The 18,816-nt window shown below is 49.3% G+C and overlaps 1 protein-coding gene and 1 long non-coding RNA gene across 4 annotated transcripts in view; one reads left to right on the forward strand and one right to left on the reverse strand.

Annotated features, from left to right (window-relative positions):
* LOC135908371 (uncharacterized) overlaps positions 1-18,816 on the forward strand; it is a 72,227-nt gene that overhangs the window by 13,629 nt on the left and 39,782 nt on the right. The gene's annotated exons all lie outside the window — the stretch shown is intronic.
* Positions 8,502-15,183, reverse strand: LOC135908388 (neural cell adhesion molecule 1-like). The gene is made up of 5 exons (XM_070538949.1): positions 14,854-15,183; positions 12,774-13,055; positions 10,771-10,896; positions 9,533-9,688; positions 8,502-8,572 (listed from the first exon to the last, which is right to left on the reverse strand). Exons 1-5 carry the CDS (start codon positions 14,975-14,977, stop codon positions 8,502-8,504), a joined length of 759 nt encoding a protein of 252 aa, XP_070395050.1. The 5' UTR covers positions 14,978-15,183.

Raw genomic sequence — 18,816 nt, forward strand, 5'->3', positions numbered from 1 at the left:
TGAAAGTAGACTCAGCTCTGCCGTGTTCGTAGCACGTTGCTTGAGGATCCAATCGCATTTGGCATGGCCGACCAGCTAGCTGTACGAGGACGGGATGTGTGGTCACGTAATGCACACCGCCGGTGACTTGCCGCTGCCTAATGGCGCGCACGGGTCACGAGCCACTCTAGCTCGCTGTCGCCTGTCCGCCATGTTGCTGCTGCTGCTGCTTCTATTATTGGTCGGTCCGAGTGCCGGCCCATCAAAGATGCACGAGTTCCGTGGAAGGACTGCTCCCCCCCTCCCCCCCCCCCTCTCCGCTCTCCCTAATTGACGCGGTACTGAATGCATATGTACCAGGGTGGCGACGGCAGCGGAGTGGGCGGAGAGAAACCACGCGTGAACGACGCTGCTGCTCATCGATGCTAGCATGAAAACCGTACCTCGGCGTGGAAGCTTGCTTAACCCCCCCCCCCTCCCCCCCAAAAGAAAGAAAGAAGAAAAAGAAAAAGAAAAGCCGGCGCTCGTGGGCGTCCCGCAAAACATCTTTCGTCAGTCTGCGTAAATATCTGTACATATTTGACTGTATAGGCTATGGGCCATTCATGTGGATCATATTTGAAGTCTGATTGTGGACGTCAGTGGATTTCCTTCCGAATATGTTTAATCTATATTATCTATCGGATGGTTGTGCATGTAGACAGTAACGGGAAGTATATACAGGCCCCTCGCAAAAGAAATATTTGGCCGGGTTGCAGAAAACCTCTAAACGTTTTACTACAAAGTCTGTGGAATGTCTATCGAGTGTCCACAGAATTAGGACCTTGCATTGTCCGCCTAGGAACACTCGTTTAGAAGTATATTAAGAACAATCCACTGGAAAGAAATAGGCCTGCGTACTCCGACTCCTGTCCGCAGACAGTATGTGTACACGCTTTTCCATGGTCACAAGGAAAGATGACTGAAGATGCGTAGCAATATGGCTGTAGATTACAAAATCGTCTTCTATAGAGGAGAGCAAAGTAGTCTATAAGATGTCTATACGCAGTATTACGTCCAAATTACGGGCTGCCACGTTCGCGGATGGCGCAGTAGGCAAAGCGCTGGCCAGCCAGTACGCGTGCTCTCGATTGGGCCCCTCATTGTGCGGTGCTAACTTCCATGATGCTGCACGGATTCGACGGGACGGTGTGTATACGTCATATCGATCGCAGCACGCGCGTGCCCCACGCCCGTCGTGTTTCGCGCCGTCGCCGGTGCGTATAGTCATTGTTTCCAGCGGCGGCGGCTGTGTTGTCCCAGCCAACGTTAGTCCCATCCGCCCCGCGGCGAACAGTTGTTCCTGCGTATATTCTTCTTTCTCTTTTCGTTTCACGCGGTTCCGGTTTTTGTTCCTGGCGCACCAGCCGTCCCTCTGTCTGTCTCCCCCTGTTCGCTGCTGGTGTTGCCTTTGTCATCTCGCAGCTTTATTTTTTATGAGTTATTCTGCGATGCACAAAGGAGACCTTATCCTTGAGCGTCGCTGCAGTAGTATACGTTCTTCTAGGACCTTGATCGGTTCGTCCGCGTGGCTCTCGCGTTTCTCCGGAGTACGGGATTTTCGATTGTTTGCGCGGATGTACGCGACAGGCGCGTATTTCACTGCCCGCGTAACGTGAGGTTCGAAATACTTTTTGTTTTGTTTTCTTTAGCTGCTCTTCCGTTCAGAACACGCGTGCACACACAACAATAAGCTTTATTATGTGACGCTTTGCCGACACCCCGCTAGGGCGAAAGGAAGCGTGGCCCGGCTATAGCCTGTCGGCGGCTGACCTCGACATTCAGCACTTTGTATTGATTAAAAGTTTCTAATATTTCAGTGCACACATCGCAGTTGTGTCGTTGGAGAGCTCCTCTTCAGCAGTTATCGTGTAGCGTGTACTTTCAGCGTGCTGCGCTATTACTATTATGTGGTGTGCTGTACAACAACAACAACAACAACAACAACAACAACAACAACAACAACAACAACAACAACAACAACAACAACAACAACAACAACAACAATTAGTGGAGAGGCAGTACAGTCAACTCGTTATAGCGGGCCCGCCTAAGCCTTCCGTTGTGGGCTACGCGTAAAATGTTAATAATATTATCGTTGCCAAAAGGGATCAAGTAAGGCCGAAAACAGTATCTATGCTCATGTAATGTTAGAAATGTTAAGGAACGTTAAAGTAAATGTCCAGCTAACCCGGATTTGTTGGTTACGCTCGTGGTATCCTAACATTCAGGCACTACAGAGGCTTATAGTATGCGTGATTGATTGGTTCATGGCGTTTAACGTTCCCGTGCAATGCCGTATAGCTATGAGAGACGCCGTATATGGCGTCGAATAAATTGCGACCAACACGTGTTCCTTGCCTGCACGTAAATCTAAGCACACGAATTGCATCGCGCCTTCGGTACCGGTATGTGGCCGCGGTGCTCGAGAGTTAAACCCGCGACCTAGTGCTATATGCAGCAGAACGCCATTACCACTGAGCCACCCCAGCTGGTACACCATTTAGCGGTGTTTTATGCAAGCGTATAAAAACAACTATATCGTGGAAATTTCGCAGGGCCTTGGATCTGGAACGGTAATTATGCACGTTCGGTGCGCTAACCAATAGCAATAAATCAACTATACAGCAACCATATACAGACTGAAGCTATATGATCCGGCTGCTCAGTTTTCAACGAGGAAGTAACGTCCGTTCCACAGGGCGGCTCATTATTTGCATCGGCTCGCCTCGCATGACGCGCTACGATGGCCTTATTTTTAGGGAACCTTCGTTCAAGTCCTTTTTTGCAGGCTCTCCAGCCTTATTGTTTCTCGGAGTGTATATAGACCGACATTCAACGCGCGCATGCGTGCACGCATGGCGCGTGCTTTGGACCATCGCTGATGGGTGTACGAGATGTGCGTGCCTTGTGTACTGTCGGACGGAGAGACTGCCCATCCCGCGGCTTCGCAGTGGCCGAGAACCGAGCCGTGCGTGGCTTAACGCGACTGGTGGTGGACCGAGCAAGTTCCAGAGCTGCTCGAGAGCGCTGGGCTGGGCGCGCTTTTGCTCATCCATCAAGTACTGGAACGCGGCCGACCGTGGGTCGTCAGTGCGTCTTCCCCGAATTGCGAGTTACATTTGAGATCGAGCTCGCTCGCTCGCTCGCTCGCTCGCTTTGAAGGCCTATATAGCTGCGACGTGGCATGGTGCGTTTATTATTCGCTCCCCCTCCTCTCCTCCCCTCCCCAATGTTGCGAACGCTTGAGCGAACTTCGAAAAAGTACACGCTTCGTTTGCGCTGGAGTTTCCGCGGCGGGAAACGCGAGGTGCCGTAAGTAACAGTTCGGGAGCGTTTTACGAGAACCGTATTACATATGCACAGCGTGTGCGGCTTGCGCCAACGCTCGCGCATTTGCGAGCGTTGGCGCGGTTTTCGCTCTGCGCGCGAACCGTTTCGAAATGTACGCTGCCTGGGGAAACGACCCGACCGTTTACAGCGCGTCTGCGTGGTATGTAGACGACGGCATTGCGTTCGCGAAAAGGAGAAGTGGGAAAAAAGGGCGAAATGTGTTTTGTTGTTAGCTGCTTAGCGCCGCCTTGGTCGAACAACTGCCGTCGCGTGCATATAAAAAGAGGAAAGAAGCAAGATTTACGAATCTCTGACCTGTTGCTCTTTTCGCTTTCATTGCAAACTATTCAACCTTCTTAACTTCTTCACCGTGCGTGTGGAGAGTTTTGTAACTGCAGCTCACGTGAGCCTCTTTAGTTTGCGTGATTGTTTCGTAAACTTGCGTAGTTAGTGAGGGGGAATTAAGTGCTGTTTCAGAGAGAGAAACTGACGGGTCCCTTTTCGAGCTGCAAAGGACGCGGTTGAAGGTAAGAAAGAATAAGGAATGCGCCAGTACGCGGGTTGATATCGACTTTCAGCATCGAAGCACGAAAACGTGACTAGAGCGTCAACAGCGAGGATGGTGGAGATGGAAGAGGTGCCACTGGGAACTATAGGAATGAAGACGGACAGCGACACGCAAGATCTGGATGTAAAATAGACCTGCACCCAGAAGAGCGAAACCAGGTTCTGTAAAGCAAGACGCATATGTGGCCGCGGCAGTAGAGACAAAAAAAGTTTACAAAGAAAGAAAAAAGAAAAGAAAAAGCCCGAATGAAAGAAGTAGAGCGAGTGAGAAGGAGATTGCGAAAAAAATAAATATGTGGCAGGTTTTCACGCAGAGAGAAGAGGTATATCGGAATCGAATGCCGATAGTTTTGGCCGTTGCTTCGATGCAGCTGAACGTCGAAGTAAAACTCATAAAAGGAAAGATATCGTAGACTCGCGACTGGAATTTGTGCGCGAAGTATGTGTAACGCCTAAATTACGCGCCGCTCGATGCATTTCATTGGCACGTGTCGTCTATCGAAGTCATTCCCGCCAGCTAGCAGCGCCTTGTTTACATTTCGTCGCTTGCTTGCGTCGTGGGCCAGGATGTTTACAAAACACGCCGCACGTACAACCGAATGCGCGATTTCGAGCGGCGGAGGAATGCGTCAACGAAGACACATGATGGTCAAAAATAAAACAGTCGCATTCTTCTAACAGGGACTCTCCAGTGCTGAAGTTGTGCGCAAGCTATAGCTATCTGTGCTATACTGTTAGTGGTGTTTCCTCAGTGCGAATTCCGAACATAGTTGTCATTCGTTGCGAAGACCGGAGCGGCTTCGGGATGATCGGTTGTTGTGTGCAAGTGTTGGTTAGCTCCGTGGCTTAACGTCAGCGTTATCTACTCTATTGCTTTTTCCGGCGGTGACCAGCGCAAAGTCTAGCAAAGTTGTGAGCTTATAATAGATATATGTAAAATGTATCCAGTTACATAGGCGCTGATCGTTCAACGTTTGTTGAAATGTCGCGCTCATGGACTGGAAGTTATTTGATCGAGTTGTGGCCTTGTCATGCCATCACGAAAAATAAAGATAAATCAATATAGGTTCACTTTCTTTTCTGTCTACCTTCGTTTACATTCACTACGGCGTGTTTTCTTCCCGAATTGTGCATACGTCGTTCCATGCATTGCAGTAAGCTCTCCCTCGGATGAAGTATCTTTTTCCGAAGTCTCGCTTTATTCGAAGTTTTGCAGTGTTCCGAGCACATGCATGTACTTTACATGGGATTATTCGAAGTGCAATGACACCGGCCGCTTATAACGATATACGAAGCTATAAATCAGCACTGGACCATATACGTTGCTGCATGTGCCGTGTCAGTTTCTTTCTGTCAACATTGAGAGGCATTGAGCTCTGCGAATGTCACTCCGCCACATGACTGGAGCTTCTTGGCCTTAATTGTATCACGTGATGTCAAACGAAACACGAGGCGCATGCTCACGTGCGTGAGAATTTCCTCACGGCCACGTCTGCACTATTTAGCGCGGATGTGCTTCCGTGTGCGAGCACGTTCTACGAGTTCCCGTGCTGCCGGAGTGCACGTCCCGCCTTGCAATGACTCTTTTAGAGCTTCTCCCCATCTAATGAAACATCTTTTATAATGAAGTTTAGTTTGTGTACTATAACGAGGACTTCGTTATCACCAGGACTTATTGCATATATCGGCCCGTACACAACAGTGCGTTGTTTGGTTCGTTGTCGCAGTGATTCCTGCTCGTGAACCGTACAAGATGAGCGTTAAAGAACCCCCGGTGGGTAAAAATTAGTCCTGAGCCACCCACTACGGCGTGCCTAATAATGAAATCGGTGTTCTTTCCATGTTAAAACGCAAAAGCTCTATTATTATTATTATTATTATTATTATTATTATTATTATTATTATTATTATTATTATTATTTCTGTGGCCGGTGCATCTTCTTGGGCGATGGCTTTGAAACCGCTTCAAAGCAACATATTTGCTAATTGTTACATTTCTTTGTCTACTCTTAATCCGCAGTTGGACTTCAAAATCGGCCTTCAGTATACGTTAGAACGGCTGGCAGCGATCGACATGGCAGCGTACGCGTTAAAACGCGTACGCTGCCATGTTGGTTGCCGTTCTGGCTAGTATATAGCTATACATACAAACTTTCAGCCCCGTGTTTGCGTGCAGCAAGTAAGTTTCCGGCCGCGCATTAATTAAGGTTTCATCGTGGCGTGCGTTTCACCTCAGTAAGGCCACGCACATTTACACTTACGTCCCCCGCTTTTCATGCCCTGTATATTATATATCTTCACAAACAGAAGCCCTTCATCAAAATAGATGTAATGCCTTTTATATTATCCCTATCTGTATTCGCCCTGTGTGCGTTTTTCCGAGAAACTTCGGTGTCCCGCACTCTGGACACATTTCGTCCGGCGGAGGTGCCGTTCTCCTACCGAGTGATTTTTAATGACCGGGCCGCAAACGCCGGCAAACGCCGGCGAAACACGCCACGTGGCTCGCACAAAGCGGTACCGTACAGTGGCCTCGCCTATTGATTGCGCAGTACAAAACTGCGTGTCGCCCGCTGCCGCCGTCGCTCCTCTTTGTACGCGGCGCGCGAGAGGTAGGCGAGAAGAGCGTTCTGTGTTGTGGTCGGCGTGGCTGCGGAGAAAAGAGCGTCACTTTTTAAGCGCGGGGTTTCGTGACGCCTGTACACGTGCCGCTAGAGAGAGAGAGAAAGAGAGAGAGAGAGGAAATGCGCCGAATGGCGCACGCTTGCTTTGACGGCGCACGTTTACTGACCGGGCAGCTGAAGTGAGAAACGAGTAAAACAGAACTCGGCTAAATTCGGTGAATGTTGGCAGAACCGTGCAGTAAACGCTTTAATGATGAAATACTTCCGGGGCGGTTGGTTGGCTCGATGCTTGGCGCGCGCATTGATTTTGTATTTCCGCCGCTCCTAGGAAGGGTTGCCTGCAATATTCAGCGAGTTCGTCGTGGCCGCATATATTCTTGCTTGTGTCTTCCTTCGCAGCTAGCTCACCAGTCTCTATACGTGCTCTCTGAGAAGAGGGACGAGAGTCCAGCCTTTTCTCTACCGGTATAGTGCGTTTGTATCGTGGACGTTCCTGGTAATTAAAGCTGACCGTTTCCACCTTTACACAGTGCCGGGTTGTAGTGTCTGCGCTCGACCTCCCTGGCCGATTTGTGCAAATGGAAATCCGTATTTCTCGCGTTTCACCTTTGTGCGGTCTGCGCACTGCTGCGACTGCAAAAGTTCTTTAAAGGACCATTTGCAAAAATCTCTACGTCGGCTGCCCCAGCTGCAAGGATTTTTTTTTTTCCAGCCAATGCCCTCGTTTAAAGACAACATTTTTTTTTCTGTTATCCTTCCGCATAGAAATTACGACTATTATTCGGTAAATTTCGTCTCGTCGCAGCTCCGCCTAAAATGCTCCCCTCAGGGACGGTGAAAATATTAATTTTAAAGACAGGTGGGCGAGTTGGGGCGGTGACGCGATGAAACAGCCCTTTTTATGCGCTGTTCCATTATTTCAGATGTTTTCTAGCCATTCAATAGCGAATGGTCAAGTGGACAATTTGCAAGGAAGATTTCATTGCGACTTCAGCTTTCGCTGTATTATTAGTAAGGTTGCAATTTGGGCCATCTGATGGTACAGGAGAAATTCAAGCTTTAATGGTTATAGAGGGTGTCTCACATAACTTGAACCAATAATTTAAAATATGCAGATGCCACGTGGCTGTACAGAACCGAGATAATATTGTCTGCCGTCGCTTGGAGATAATAAGCTTATTTTTGCATTCCGCCTAATTACAGAATTACGCTTAATTAATTAATCAGCTTCTCAATTATTTTACTTAGATGGAACGTGTCAACGAATAAATTGTAGAGCAACATGACAGACTCGCGATACATCTTTCTGTTGCTCTGCACGTGCTACGTAAAAGTGTTTTTCCAAGCATAAGCCAGCGAATACACGCAAAGTGCTTCGAGCGGCCAGTCGCGCGGCAATTTTTCGTGTATGCGCGAGCTGCTTTCATGCTCGGAAAAGAATTTTTATGTAGCACGTATTGAGCAACAGAAAGCTGTTTCGGGAGTTTTTTTTCATGTTGCTCTACAATTTTCTCGTTGACACTTTTCATCTAGTTATAATATTTGAGAAGTTTATTAATTAAGGCAAATTATGTAATCAGGCAGAAGGCAATAAATAATCTGAGTATCTCCAAGCGACGGCAAACAACATTACCTTGGTTCTGTGCAACTACGCCGCATTTGCATATTTTAAAGGTTTGGCTCAACTTACGTGGGACACCCGGTGTATTTGTATTACATAAACGCACTATCCTGCAGAAAATCAAAAACTATACTTCCATAAGAGACTGAACACACACACCAGACAGAATACGAACAATTGTAGATCACAGCCTGGCATTTAGGCGAGCGATGCGGTACTCGCACACGGATGAAGTATTGAGCGCACGTGTCGATTAGGGAGCGGCCGCATTGGATGCGACGAAATTTCGTTCTTTTCGCGGAATCCCTGCTCCGAAAACTTGTGCGGTTGCGGGTATGTCAACCCTGTGCAGCCTTGAGCACGTTCACATTGTTAGTGGTTGTATTCGCGCAAGCTTCATGCACGACGACTGCAACGTACATGGGGAAGCAAAGGGATGGGGCACACGGAAAAACAAGCCTTGTTTTTTTTTTCTTGCTTTGCAAGGTGCCGAGATTTGGACAGACCAGCCTGAATACTACGCAGGATGTTAATCGTGGCCAAAAAGTCCCACAGTACACTTCTACAGTTTCACTAAGAAAGCCTGCGTGCATTATTTATGTATATTACGCCGTGCGGGGGTTTGCGCGCATAAAAAATAAAGCGCATCGTACCTCCTGAAGAGTCTGAAGAGAAGTGTTGATTTCATGAGTGCTCGCGCAACCAGCGTGGCGAGTGCGATGTTTCAGGCACGGCATCGCTACTTGGGGTCGCCTTCCACTCCAGATGAGGTAGCCCGTGGTCATCGCAGAACCTGGCCGCCAGGTCCACTGGCCACACTGGTCCCAGGGCAGGATGAAGTCCAGTTCCGTCAGGTCGTTGCTTCGCAGGCTTGGCTAGCGCCTCCACCGGATGGTGTGTTCAGAGGCTCGGAGGCTCGTGGAAGGGGGGGGGGGGGAGGCAGGAAGATTTGGATTGGGGTGGGAAGTAGGCTTGGGGGGAGGGCAGGTTGCAGTTTAGGGTGCAGGATGGCGCTCATTCGCTCTCGCATCCATTCGCACTGACAGGTCAGTCCATGGTGACACACACATGCAGACACATGCAAAAGTCGCTTGCCACACGCACGTATCCTCACACGCTCGATCACGCACATAACCACATTCGTTCCCGCTTCATTGACAGGCTCCCGAACAGTTTTACGCAAAGTTGACCATAAATGGATTGAACCTGTCCAAGAGCCTAAAGGGTGAACTTGCACATCATCTCTGTCAGCCATCGATCATAGCACCTTGGAACTGTCAAGCTCCCGCAACGCTATCGCACACGCACTTACGAGGCCGTGCCGGCTGGCCGGCGTAAAACACGTGTGCTGGCAGTTGCGATTACTCACCCCGTACCACGAGCTGGATGTCGGCCGAAATCTGGCCGAGTCCATTGTCGGCTCGGCAACGGTACGTGCCCACGTCCTGTCTGGACACGCTGCTCAGCTCGATGCTCGTCTCGCCGGCGCCCTGCCACCTGGGACCCGGCGGCTCCTCCACAGCGTCTGCGCATGAGCGTGCCGTCGCACGTGCTCTATCAGAAACTCAAATGCCACTACACTCAAAGACATGGTCAGAAAATTACTGCGACGTGTTGTGGGGACCTCGGTGGAAAAGAAGGCGTCTCGAAGTTGCGATGGCGAGCGCTACAGTGTTTTTGTTATTCCGTTACGTTCTTTGCAGGCCGTGATGGACAGACGTGCAGTAGCCGCAGAAATCATTAAAAAAGAAGAAAAAGAAAAGAAAAGCAAGGGAGCATGTTGCGTGGTCTTCTCTAGTCTTGTTGAATAAGTGGGAGCTCCAGCTTTGGAAGCGTGTGCGGGCATTTGTTCAATATTAGTCTTGCAGTTGCGCCACCGCAGTCGTTTATGTCTGCACAGCTGTATACCAGGCCGTGCGGAATAGGTTAGATTGCCAATACGCTTATCGATGGGTCACTTTGCTTATAAAACCTAAAAATGTTTTTCAAGCTGCGAGCTCCTCCGCGACTTTGATGCTTTCTCAGCATCAATATCGGTCTACTGGGCCAGTCTTATGGCGCTGAAAGAACCGCTTTGCTGTGCTTTCTGTCTAGCAATGACAAGGATTGACAATGTTGACAAGGATTCCTTGGTTTCAGGCCCTTTTACACACACACACACACACACACACACACACACACACACACACACACACACACACACACACACACACACGCACACGCACACGCACACACACACACACACACACACACACTGGGAAATCTCCGGTATAGTTGAGATTCAATTATGGAAGCGACAGTTTAATCAAGAATAGCATGCGCCGATATACATTAGTAGAGCATGGGTCTTCGGGATCCGAACCCCTGCCTGAAATTCTAAAACTTGTGTGCGCGAGTTTCGTATGCATTAGGGCGTGCTGGAAACCTCACTTTTGAGACACTGAGTTGCACGTATCTGGCGTCGGTGAGCCTGCATTCTGAACGTAACGAATGTCAATTCGCCTTGCTATTGACTGTCTTGATTACAAAGCATTTATGAGGGCGATTCCAGGTCAACCTCCGTTTGTTTTTTCTTTAGTGTAAAACATCAAATAGCAGATAACTTACCTTCGCCTATTCTGAACCACGTGACCCTTGCGTGGGGAAAGCTTATGACGTCACAGCGGAGGGTGGCCAAGTCGCCGAGCGCTACGACGACTTCTTTCGGTGGTTCCTTGAGCCAATGCGGTTGGCCTGCGAATGAGCGAAAAGCGTGTGTATATATGTGTATATATCACTTCATATCACATCATAAGAAACCAACAAACAGTGGAACGAAGGCCAGCATAGGGGAATTTATCCGTAGCTCTTAGTTGAATTAAAGAAATGATGAATAAATGGAAATGAAAGTGGATGAAAAAAAAAAAAAACTGGCCGCAGGGGTGATACGAACCCATGTCTTCGCATTACGCGTGGGATGCTCTTAGCAGTTGAGGTACCGCGGCGTCATTTTCCCATCCATTTTCTGGGGTACCTATGTTTATCTACGACAACCTTGGGAGGGATAGCCAGCGCCACCAATCATGGCAGGCCGTGAGTGGTGGCGCGGAGACGGAGAGAGAGGAGGTAGGAAAATGAAGTCTCCGGTTCGCTACCCTGCATGTGGCTTGAGGGAAGTGTGGTTAGCAAGGAGGAATGATGCAACAGAAAGAGAGAAATAAAATTGGGAAGATCCCACGCACAGCTGGAAGTGGCACGGGGCGCACGCGCCGAACGTTTCAAAGACCAGCAGGCTGACTTTGGAAAGAGCGAACTGTTCGTGCGATCGCGGCATAATACTCAGAACAGCGGGCTGCTGGGCTCGACGGCAGAAGTTTGATTTCAGTGTTGGTCACAGAATATTCTCTTTATATTAAAGTGAAGTGAGACAGGAACCTAGCTACGTACCTATACAAAGCTTCTGCAAAGTGGCAAAAGTGAGGCAAAGAATTTTTCGCATTAAGAAAGAGTAACTATGCTATAAACGTTTCCCGAGGCTGGTGGATACCAAAAGGCGCAATGATAGTTTCGCGGTCTTCTTATGGGAAATCGAGTCGGATGTCGTATATGGTGTAAGAATGTCTCTTTCGACATAGACGATGTAATCTCGATCTTTGTAATGTCCATCTCCCGCCTTCCCCGTGTTTTCCCTGTCTTTCGACATAGGTCGTTCGTCGAAGTTCGTTGAGAAAATGCACCTGGCCAAAGCCCTCTCGAAGCAGTGCCGGCCGAGTCGTCGTTCGATCGCGCAACGAGGCGCGCCAATGCGGCGGCGTCTCGATTCGATGCGGCGAGTTCGTGTCGAGCTCGATAGGCGGGCGAGTCTCCAGGCGCCCTCCGCTCCCTGATCGAAGTCCTGAGACGGTGCCGAGGCGCCTGTGCCGGCGTGCGAGGTACACCTGCAGTCCTGCTGGAATCGATGGCGCCCGGCCGACTGGTGCCGAGGGATGAGTCACACCGTATATAGCTGCAGTGCTAGAGAGCCCCACAGGGAGGGGAGCTGGTTCCCGGTTGGTAACGAGATCGGTGCACTGTTCGGCATTGACCGCAGTGAGTCAGGGAGCATTGTGGGGGCTGTACCGGTCGTAACCTTAGCGAAGTTTCATCTTTGTGTGTTTAGGCTTTGTTGCGGCTCGTGGTCATCGTATTGACTGACGTCATCTTGCTCTTCATCGCATGCGCGTCTGTTCTGTTTGTTCTCAATGTAACTGACCACTCTATTTTGTTGACCTGAATGCGGGCACAGCTGTTTCAGTAGCAACGTAATCTGCTTTCTTTTATTCACGAAAAGCGGTCGAACGCAAGACCACGGAATAGCACTGGAATGGAATTTGTTAAGCGACTCTCTTCCAATACTATTCCTTCTCGTTCTTTGTAATTTGTCATAGCAACGCCCCGCCTTCGTTATCGCCGGCATCGGGCGGTCGCGAATGGTAGATATGAATAGGATATAGCTAAATGAATTTTCGCATTACACCGGCACTGATTGAACACGTCCTCGCGAGACGTCTCGGCGATGCTTTAATCGGACTGCACTCTGCAATGACGGTGGATCCCGCAGCTTGCGAAAAAGAACGCTGTCGCCAGCTCACCTTCGACCCTGAGCTGCGCGGTGACGCTGTCCTGGCCGAGCGCGTTGCGGCCGACGCAGCTGTAGTTACCGGCGTCGAACACGGTGGCGTTCTTGATGAGCAGGATGGAGGTGGTGGGCAGCGAGTGGATGACCAGCCGGTGGCCGCTGGCCGACAGGGGCTGGCCGTCCTTGCGCCACGAGAAGTCCACCTCGTCGCCGCTCTGCACGGCGCACATGGTTTGCACGTTGTCCCCGGCCGCCACCGAGCGCAGGAAGTGCAGGGGCTGCAGCCGCACCGGTTCTGCGGGGTGGAAGGGGGGTGGGGGAACGCACAAGGGATCAAAAGCGCTTGACTGGGGACGTAGTTTTTTATTTGGCATTGTATGTGAAAGTGCGAAAACAGACACAAGCTACAAAATAAGGGATAAGGAGAGCAGCGCGTGTATCTGCCCTTTATCTTTCGTTTCTGGATTGTGTCTTGACCCTTGCTTGCAATGTCAGGTGGAAGGGTGCTCCCACCTAAACCTCACAAAAGTGTTCGTCAGTCCTTACAACAATCTATACTGATTATACGTAATCTCTGGATAGTGTACTTAGGATTAATATGGGCGCTTGAGTTTGCATGGTCCATAGACTGCTAACAGGCAATGTATTACAATTCTGTATTTCAAGTCTTTGTAAAGTCCGTATTAAAGTCCGTATTATTGCCCGGACGAAGACAGGTCCCCTTGTGGAGGCGTTCTATCTATCTTTAGCCATACCTTAATCAACCACTCTCAAGTCCGTATTAGGTAATAATATGGATTGTGCACAGACAGTATACGGATTTCACGGTTTCTGTCATGCTCGTCCGTCCATGTTCACAATACTTCCCTTATCGAAGAGAGTTTCCTCATTGCCTGGCGTTGGGCCACTGCAATTCATCATTGTGATCGAGAGTACCACAGCGATGACCTGTCGAAGCGGCACTTCAGTTGTGTGAGCAGTGACCCGTTTGTCTACATTTCCGTAGTCCCACTGTATTTATCAACTATTGTTTCCAGAATGTGTGTGGCTTGATACTATTAAAAAGAAAATTCTCTTAGGGAGGCAAAGGAGTCCGTAAAGGCTTCTATAAACATACGCTGAGAGTGCATCAGTCAACTTTTTATGGTGAGCTATAATGGAGGACTAAAGAGAGAGACATGTTCTTTCTCACGAATACCACAGCTACTGCTCGTTGCCGAAGTAGGGGGAGGGGGGGGGGTGGAGTCTGTACGTTGTTTTTTTATATGGTCGGATCGAGGAAGCCACCTGATCTCTGTAAATATGTGTCAGCGCGATCATACGGAGCGCAAAAGTGCATTCAAGAAAGCACAGAGGACTAGAGATTTGCGAAACGCTTTCATTGCTGTACACACGACGACAGCTACGATGCGTTGCGCAAGAAGGAAATTTGTGTTATATACAGGTCTGGTGCACGACCCATTAAATATGACCGCATAAAGAAGCATAGCGCCGTCGACAAAATTAAGTGCGAGCGTTTAAAGGACGGTATCTTGGCTTTTAGATTGCAGATAGTAAAGCTCGAAAGCTAGTTTTTCCTAATCAGTTCAGTTTGGGTGGTTGCCTACGTTTGCCGATTTGTTCTGAAGAATAAATAGTTGAAGACATTATTTCTTTACGCGCTGCCTAATGTAGCATTCAGTGCATTAGCTAACCTAATGGCTGACGATGGTACAGAGGCACACGCAGCCTCGCTCCTTTGACTTTTACCTCTTGTGGCACTTGCGTGCGGCTAAGGGCCGTGGTTTGCTTGAGGTTGGATACAGCTGTGTTAGCATTTTTTTTTCTAAGCCGCGCGTTCTCTGAATTCTGACAGCTTTCATGCTGCCGTTTTGTCAGTGCCGAAGACTTGTGCGAAATCTTACTCTTTTCGTTAGCAGGATTATCGACGTCCTTGTATAAGTTAGTTCCTCCAGTCACGCACAAATTCCTGCACGTGCGGACAAAACTTCGCGAGTTATACGAAGCGGGTTGCAACATTAGTTTATTTCCTTAGCGAATATTATTTCGCGTATTTATACATCTGCAAGGACTGTATTGTTTCGACTGCTTACCAAGGGTGGCCGCTCGTCGATTCTGGAGAAGGAACGTAATCCACGCCAGCAGCAGGGCCGACGGCCTTCGCCATCGAACCGTACCCCTGCCCGAGGCGCCGTCATCCGCGTTTGGCGACGGCATTCCGGCGGTGCCCGCTACCCGGCTAGCATCTTCGTCTCCCGCACCGTGCGGCGTGCCCACACACTCCCGCCCTTGGAGAAAAAAAAAGCACTTCACCGGCTCACCCGAGCCGAGTCGCCGCTACAACAAGCTCTCCAAGACGCGTGGCACCCTGCACTTCCGCGGGATACACTGGGCGAAGCGCTTCCGGTTACGCCATGGGTTACCCGGGCCCGTGCCTCTGCATCCGTTTGAAGATGGCCGCTCCCTCTGACTGAGCCCGGAGTCCCGCGGCCCCGAAGCGCGTTCGAACGTTGCTACACCCCCCCCCCCCCCCCCATCCCCGATAGCGATGGCGTTAGTGTGTATGTGCGTGTCAGTCTATGTGCATGACCCCTCCTCCACCTCTTCCCCCTCCTTCCTACCTCTTTTTCCTCATCCCATCCTCTCCCCAATGTCCTTCGTATCCCTGCCATTAGTTTTGCCCGGGGTTAATCTCGACGCCAGGCCACGCCCTCTCCCCCGTTCGTTAACTAGTGCCCTTCTTGCCCTTCCCCCGCTTCCCCGGCGCGTCCCAATTGTGACCCCTCTCAGCCCGATTAGGAAACACCATTGGTTCGAGGCTGCGTCCGCCGGCCGGAGGCGGTTCCTATCTTGCGACGGTTCCCACTGGCGCATTGGGGAATCCACGCGGGAGAGCCGATGCGTGGTGTGCGTGTGTGTCGTTGTCTTGTGCTGCAAAGGACGGCTTGCCTCGTGCGGTATAGTGTGGAAGAACTGCCGAAAAGATTCTTGGATTGCTCGCTTTGTCTTGCGTCTGGGAGTTCTGACTGACTTGCGCGATTCTGCAAGCTGCTTTGGCAGTTCCCACAGAAGTATTTTTTTTTTTCGTTGTTAGTGGGCACTGGCTTACGTGCGTGGACTCCGTGTGTTAACTTTTCGTGATGAAGCGCTCCATTCGTTGTTCCTTTCACCTCGACCTTCACACAAACTGCCAGGTCACCGACGTAGCTACCTTCTCATCTTTTTTGTGCTCTCGATTTTCAGAGCGCTAAAGAACTAGAGATATTGTCTTTTTGGAGTGTGTCTTTTGGCGTGTATACTTGACCGCGATTGCTTTTTAGAAACAGAAATTCGCGGACATCGGAAAACTAAACAAGACAAGGATGTCATCTGGCGATTTGATTCAGAACTTTCTTCAATCATTGGCGTGCTGGTTCTTTCTTTTTTTTCTTTTTAATAGCTCACTGCAGCCAGAACTGAATCCCGTGAGCTGCTTTCCGTCTGTGGGTGGCAACAGTGTATAGGAATGAGGCAGCGGTGTTTTGTAGCGTAATCGAAACCAAAATTTCAAGCATAATTGCGTATATGCATTCCGATGCGTTAGTCTTCAATGACAGGTGCCCTGGCTGTCGAAATTGCAGCATGCGGTAGCTCTTTCTAGATGTAGGCGTCCCGGAACATTCTTGCATCACAGTCCTCCCACCGCCCCTCCCCAACGCACACACACACACATTTTTTCTATTCGTTGTTTTCTTTTGTTATTTGTCGGTGAAGCTGCTACGAAACATCTCTGGCCGGTTCTGTTTGCTCAACGATATTTCATCGTTACCCATCGATTATCTCCTTTTTCATTTTATTGATTCGTTCTGTCTCTTTATTTTTTCGAATTTCGTTACGTTCTTCGTCGTTCTGGCGATGGTAGTGGGATGTCTTTCTTTCTTCTTTTTATGTGAAACCAACTGCTTCTCATGTGCGAATGTCGCTTCATCTCTTTATTTGATGTGATGATTTTGCGAAATTTTGACTCTGTTCGCTTTAGAATGGCTGACAACCCTGTGAATCGGTCGTGGTTTTTTTGTATGCTAAACTTAACCATCATTATAGATTTCCACAAAATAAACTCCTGCGCTGTTACTATAGCCTCTTATTAGCTTTATGTATTGCTTTTCTGTCGTTGTACGCATAACTTTAGCTTATGAATAAGGGAGCTATAGTGTAAAAATGTCATTCGCTGGCGAATCCGAAGCTTTTAATTGAGATTTGAGAACGCCTTCTACTTTGTTGCTGTTTACTTTTCTGTTTTGCAAATATTGCTTCATTACGGCACACGCATTTCTAATCTGGAGTCGTAGATACCAGTGACATTACATAAAGAAGTGTACAGGCACCACGCGTTCAAATGCAATGCAGCATGTGCTAAGTTATATTAAATAAGTCTGAAGGCGGTATCAATCTTTTTTAGTTTTTTTTTCGTAGAGGGGCATAGTCTACGTGCGCCTCTTCGATTAACGAATTGTATGGAGACATTTTGGCGTTGCCCGGCTGTACTTGAAAAAAAGAAAACATATATATTTTTTCTAGTGCCATTGTCTACAGACTCTTGCTCCCGACTGTATATATGAGGAGAACCAATGGAGTATACTCGCATGAACCTTAATAAACCTGCACCCGTTTAATCAAGCCAAATTTTCAGCGGATGCCATAGCACTGCCACATTTACCCCTTCGCCAGTAATCTTGGTTAGCGCAAACGATGTGGAGAACCGCTTATATTTGTGTTTGATATGAAAGAACATCCCGCATATACTCTTTTCTCAAGTAACAAAACGTGTATACCATTTGGAAGTGCTGTCTTATTCCACTATAAGGGGACCCAGTTTCTTTCAACCAGCTTCCCTTAACGAGACAAAAGAAACAGTTCTCAATGTGCTTTATCGCCTGATATATATGACCCGTGTGTCGAGAAAACGCTGCTCAGGAGAAACGACGGTGAGCCGGGCACGCCGGCTGAGAATTGCAACGCGGGTCATAAAACAAATTTTCTTTGCAGCGCTCGCCGCACACATGAACGCTTTAGTGACGTCAAGCGATCGTTTTTGTCCCACCCTTCTTGTTTCGTTCTTCACTGCTCTCATCTTTTCACGCCGCGCAACGAAGGCGCGGCGTTGCGAAAGAGAGAGATGCGAGGGGCAAGCGCGGCGTGCAGGGGGCATCCATCCCAGTTTGGGATGCGGAGGAAGCCGCCGCCTGCGCTCCTGGAAATCAATAAACAGGGCGGCTTCCCTGCGCCAGCTTTCGCTGCAGCGCAGGAAACGAGCTTCCTCCTCACCCACTTCTCCATCTCTCCCTCTCCCTGCACCGTTTCCTTCCGTCTCTTCCAAACTACACTGCCTCCTACCGACGGAGCTAGTCGTTAGTGCGTCGTGTACCGTATTTTAGCGAGCGTAATACGGGCGCGTTTATCGAGGCGGCCGCCTTGCCTCTGCGACTAGTGACGACAAGAGAAGAAAGGGAACGACTGGGCACATATGCGCCAGCGTTCTGTCTTTCCAGCATAAGCTTTGAGATCGGGTGGCACGTTCGCGCCACTCGATCTCGAAGGCCATGTTTCAAGTGTAAAGGTACCCAGAAACTTCGCTTAGCCGCTGCAGCCGCATTCTCATGGGAGCGAAATGCAATAACCCTCGTGCACTGGTGCTTCGGGTACACGTTAAAAAGAGAAAACCTCAGGGGTCAAAAATGAATCGGAGCCCCCCCGCTACGGCGGCTCTCGTAATCATCTGGGCAGTTTCCGAACGTTAAATCCTACATTTAAAATTTATTATTGCTGCAGCAATCGTACGGACGTCCTAGCCACGTGCTGTCCACATATTGTTGCATGCACGGCCCGGGGTTGAGGGTTTTAGAGAGGCGGAGTGCGTTTGGCTGACAACAACAACAACAACAACAACAACAACAATGAAGACGACGACGATGATGAAGCGGACTAACGCACGAGTAAGCCGCGGCGATTTTGACGTCACCGCTTTCGTCACGCCGGGCTTGGCAACGGAAGTCTCTGTCAAAGTAGCATGACGT

The sequence above is a fragment of the Dermacentor albipictus genome, chromosome 5 (assembly GCF_038994185.2).
Source record: "Dermacentor albipictus isolate Rhodes 1998 colony chromosome 5, USDA_Dalb.pri_finalv2, whole genome shotgun sequence".
NCBI classification, from domain to species: domain Eukaryota; kingdom Metazoa; phylum Arthropoda; class Arachnida; order Ixodida; family Ixodidae; genus Dermacentor; species Dermacentor albipictus.

Coding starts and splice junctions, on each gene's coding strand:
- LOC135908388 (XM_070538949.1), bottom strand. CDS start 14,977: ATGCCGTCGCCAAACGCGGATGACGGCGCCTCGGGCAGGGGTACGGTT. Junction 10,897..12,773: donor CGCGCAGCTCAGGGTCGAAG/GTGAGCTGGCGA, acceptor GCTCATTCGCAG/GCCAACCGCATTGGCTCAAG. Junction 9,689..10,770: donor GTGGTTCAGAATAGGCGAAG/GTAAGTTATCTG, acceptor GCTCATGCGCAG/ACGCTGTGGAGGAGCCGCCG.